The 4,687-nt window shown below is 37.3% G+C and overlaps 1 protein-coding gene and 1 pseudogene across 2 annotated transcripts in view; one reads left to right on the forward strand and one right to left on the reverse strand.

The window, feature by feature from the left end:
• The first annotated feature begins 499 nt into the window (after positions 1-499).
• LOC109212024 lies at positions 500-3,163 on the forward strand (annotated as a pseudogene). The gene is made up of 2 exons (XR_002065802.1): positions 500-661; positions 1,722-3,163. The product of XR_002065802.1 is annotated as an S-adenosylmethionine synthase 1-like (transcript).
• A 657-nt stretch (positions 3,164-3,820) lies between these two features.
• LOC109212021 (squamosa promoter-binding-like protein 12) overlaps positions 3,821-4,687 on the reverse strand; it is a 10,047-nt gene continuing 9,180 nt past the window's right edge. The window contains exon 11 of the mRNA XM_019375632.1: positions 3,821-4,470. Coding sequence (XP_019231177.1) covers positions 4,012-4,470 — 459 coding nt within the window. The 3' untranslated portion in view covers positions 3,821-4,011. The remainder of the gene's footprint in view (positions 4,471-4,687) is intronic.

Consider the following 4,687-nt stretch of genomic DNA (forward strand, 5'->3'; position numbering starts at 1 on the left):
CTCATATTGCCCTTCCTTATCATTAAATAATCATATTTTATTCTTTATCCTGCTTTTTTGGACAATAGTTCTACTTTGTATCCTATTTTTTCTTGGTAATATTGCAAGTTTATTCTTCATATTTTTGGTGCGTGACATCATTAAACAACGATAAACGATACATCCAAATATTGTATTCATTAAAAAATACAGTACAATAAAATACGATACATGACATGTGACAACCATCCAAACAAAGCGTTAGAAAACAGATATATCCATAATGTATATTAAGCAAAAAATTTTATCATTTAAATACTTCTACACCGACAATAAATCAATCTTAAATTCATATTACTGACACCACAATGATTGGACCAGACTGAACAGAGCTGGATTTTTTGGACAGCAGTAAAACCGTGTCTACCGACACTAACTCTGTATTAAATTCTTTAATACTATGGAATTGAGCTGTTTATTTAAGGTAGTTTGACTAAATTAAGGTAAGTCATAAATATGAGAATCCCAACTACCCCAGTAAAAATACATAATGAATCTACCCCATATTTTGATCAAAATTACTCCCATTTTCTTACTATATAAAGACATTTTTCATTACCAACTTCCTTGCCTCTCTATATTCATTCTTTGACAAGAGATCCTTTTGCACCAACTTTTTAAGGTCTCATTTCTCTATCCCTCTCTATTTCTACATTTAGTTCTTTGTGTTTGCAGCGCTTTTCAATTACTTGTAGTATTTCTTTTCTCTTTCTAGATTTGATTCACGTAAATGCTTGCATTAGAGTAGGTTATCTACACTATACCCTAAGGTTGTGGCGCTTCCCTTGATCCTGCGTAAATGTGAAATTCTTTGTGCGCTGGGCTGACCCTTTAGACCTAATTCACATATTTTATGTTCTTGAATTTATAGAAATGGTCCAAACTTAGGTCTTGAGATGCTGCCTTTAACTTAGTCTAGTGTTTGTATTATTCTTATTCGTGGGTTTATTTTTTTAACATCATGTTTAAGAGGACTCTTAAAAACACAAGAATTGAGTTAGATCTGAAGCTTATTTAATTTATGTGTAATATCAATCAAGATTCATACTTTGTTAGTCCATCGGAAACAACCTCTTTACCAAGGTAGAGTAAGGTCTGCGTACACATTACGCTCCCTAGACTCCACTTGAGGGATTACACCGGGTTTGTTGTCGTTGTTGTTGTAGTATTCATACTTTGTTTAAAACTTAGGATACTACGTCTGCCACTACATTTACTTGGTGTTTTTATGATAATTCTCAAGTGTTTACACCAATCCAATAGACACATGACATGTGTCTTTACATAAACTGATATCTCTAACCATAGTTAATTAATACACATTCTTACCTTAAGTTTATCGCTTACCATTGTATATTAATGTAGTTTGGTGTGAATGTACCACTGTCAAACGATAAAATGATGTGACAGTGTGTATCAATTAAATATGATTTAGTGACTATGTTGCTCCGACTCTCTGAAAATATCCGTGTGTGTCGGATCCTTCAAAAGTAGTGCTTTTTGGAGGATCCGGCAGGGTTGCGACAACATTTTGATGAGTCCATGCAGCATAGTTTGGTATAACCGTATGTTTTTATCGGATTGGTGTAAACACCATGCTGGATAAATTTCTTTTTTTCAACTCAATTGTGATTTTTGAATTCTTCTCAATTACTGATGTCATCTAATTTTATTAAGTGCAGCTTTAAAGAAATGGAGACATTCTTGTTCACATCTGAATCTGTTAATGAGGGACATCCTGACAAACTCTGTGACCAAGTATCTGATGCTGTTCTTGATGCATGTCTTGCTCAGGATCCTGAAAGCAAAGTTGCTTGTGAAACTTGTACTAAGACCAACTTGGTCATGGTCTTTGGTGAGATCACCACCAAAGCCATTGTAGATTATGAGAAAATCGTTCGTGATACATGTCGTGCGATTGGATTCGTATCCGCTGATGTGGGGTTGGATGCTGATAACTGCAAGGTTCTTGTGAATATTGAACAGCAGAGCCCTGATATCGCGCAAGGTGTTCATGGTCACTTAACCAAAAAACCAGAGGAAATTGGTGCTGGTGATCAAGGTCACATGTTTGGTTATGCCACTGATGAGACACCTGAATTGATGCCCCTTAGCCATGTTTTAGCTACTAAACTTGGCGCTCGCCTTACTGAGGTTCGCAAGAATGGAACTTGTGCGTGGCTCAGGCCTGATGGTAAAACTCAGGTGACTGTTGAGTATTACAATGACAATGGTGCTATGGTTCCGGTTCGTGTCCATACTGTCCTCATCTCCACTCAACATGATGAGACTGTTACAAACGATGAAATTGCCCGTGATCTGAAAGAGCATGTCATCGAACCCGTGATACCCTAGAAGTATCTTGATGAGAACACAATTTTCCACCTTAACCCTTCGGGCCGATTTGTCATTGGTGGACCTCATGGTGATGCTGGCCTCACAGGCCGAAAGATCATTATCGATACTTATGGGGGGTGGGGTGCTCATGGGGGTGGTGCATTTTCAGGAAAGGATCCTACTAAGGTTGATAGAAGTGGTGCATATATTGTAAGACAAGCTGCAAAAAGCATTGTTGCCAATGGTCTTGCTAGAAGGTGCATTGTGCAGGTTTCATACGCCATCGGCGTGCCGGAACCACTGTCTGTGTTTGTTGAGACTTATGGAACTGGAAAAATACCAGATAAGGAAATTCTCAAGATTGTGAAGGAGAATTTTGATTTTAGGCCTGGTATGATGTCAATTGACTTGGATTTAAAGAGAGGTGGCAACAACAGATTCTTGAAAACTGCTGCTTATGGTCATTTTGGTAGAGATGATCCTGACTTTACATGGGAAGTTGTTAAGCCTCTCAAGTGGGACAAGCCTCAATCTTGATTCTTATGCAGTTGTTTCTTCTTTAAGTTTTTCAATATCTTAAATTTCTTTTATTCTTGGTTTAAGAAATATTGTTCTGAACTTTCTTGGGAAAGTGGAGTATACTTGGCATTATTGGTTGAGGTTATAAACTCTTGCCTTTTGTTATATGTTGCTGTAGGCAGTAGGCATGCTAGAACCTTTTTTGGTCCAAAAGGTACTTGGCCACTAGCTTTCAATTCATTCACTAATCATAAACATGTTCAATTAACAACTTGCAATAACCAGTATTTAGTAATATTTTAGTTCTTTAATTATATGTCTCGCTGTAAGATTCCGAGGGTCTCCCGGAAACAGCTTCTCTACCCCTCCGGGGTAGGGGTAAGGTCTGCGTACACTCTACCCTCCCCAGACCCCACTAGTGGGATGATTACTGGGTTGATGTTGTTGCTGCTGCTGCTTGATTGTAAGATAGTGTTGGTTTGTGAGCATTACAATAATGTAAAACCTGCTATAGCAATAGTATAAGACTCTTTATTTTACTTAAACTCATTGATTAACAAATAGTGAAAACTTGAATTTAAGAAAGACTCAAGAAAGGAATATTTCTCTAATATGTTAGATAAAGATGTTCAATTAGTAGTGGCTGTCTCAGATTCCCATTGGTCGATCTGCTATGTGGAACAAATCTTTATCCAAGTAATCCTGAATCAGAAATGACAAGTTTGACAATGATGAATTATACTAAAACTATACAAAGAAAAATGAAAGATTGCAAGGGAGGCTTGGGCGACGAAAGAACAGCTAAAAACAACAAAGTTGATGAAAAATGTAACAGCTTATCCAGATTTTACCTAAATGGAAGCAAAGAAGTCAATTTAGCAGGAAAATGATGTGCTCAGACCATAGATGTAAGAAATTAGTACTCTATGAAAAGAATATAACTTCCCTATTGTAATTAGAGCTTCTCATATATTTAATGAAGAATTAGTAAAAAATAAAATATACATAGAGTTGGAACTCTCCAGTTATATTGCGGTCAATAAATTCAGAAGAAGAAAAACAAGTCATGATATCCTATACTATCTTCTATAACCTTGATATTAGGTTATACCTACTTTAGATGGAGCCATACTTCAGCAGCTCCCACCTGAAGGGTCTAAACGAATAAAGAACCTCCGGTGAGCTTTTGAATAGCAAAGCTACACAAACGCAGATGGTAGCAATTGCAACCATTGAAAGCATTGCCGGTTTGTATATTGCAAGTGATGATCCCGAGTTTCCATAATAGAGTTTCTGGTCGCACTGTCTGCAATGTGTTTGAATTGGTTTCCTTAAAGACTTCTCAGTTTGTAAGCTAGCAACTTTAACAGACCTATGACCATCGGATAGTTTCTGCGTGATACTGCTATCCAACAACGAACCAGGGATATCGAGAACAACATGCCCATCACCTGGTTTCTGACTGATTTTCTTTTGGACAATATGAATATACGAGTAATGGCCTCGCAAGCATGCATAATCATTAGGTGTCAGTCCGGTACTGTCACAGGCACTTTTCCAGGCTTCAATTCCCACCTGAAGAAAACAATCATCAGCTCCTTGAAATACCTGGCTAACTCATTCCTCTCCAAACAAGGGAACCAGAGAAAAATACAGAATAGATGTTCTAAAAATTCTTAAGTAAACCACTAAGTATTCTACAGCCATCCGGGAACAAAGTGCAACTATATCAACACTGATAAAGAGGAAAAAGTGAAGGTCATTGCTGATCTCATCATGCTTCACAGCCCCC

The sequence above is a fragment of the Nicotiana attenuata genome, unplaced genomic scaffold (assembly GCF_001879085.1).
Source record: "Nicotiana attenuata strain UT unplaced genomic scaffold, NIATTr2, whole genome shotgun sequence".
In the NCBI taxonomy this organism is placed as follows: Eukaryota; Viridiplantae; Streptophyta; class Magnoliopsida; order Solanales; family Solanaceae; genus Nicotiana; species Nicotiana attenuata.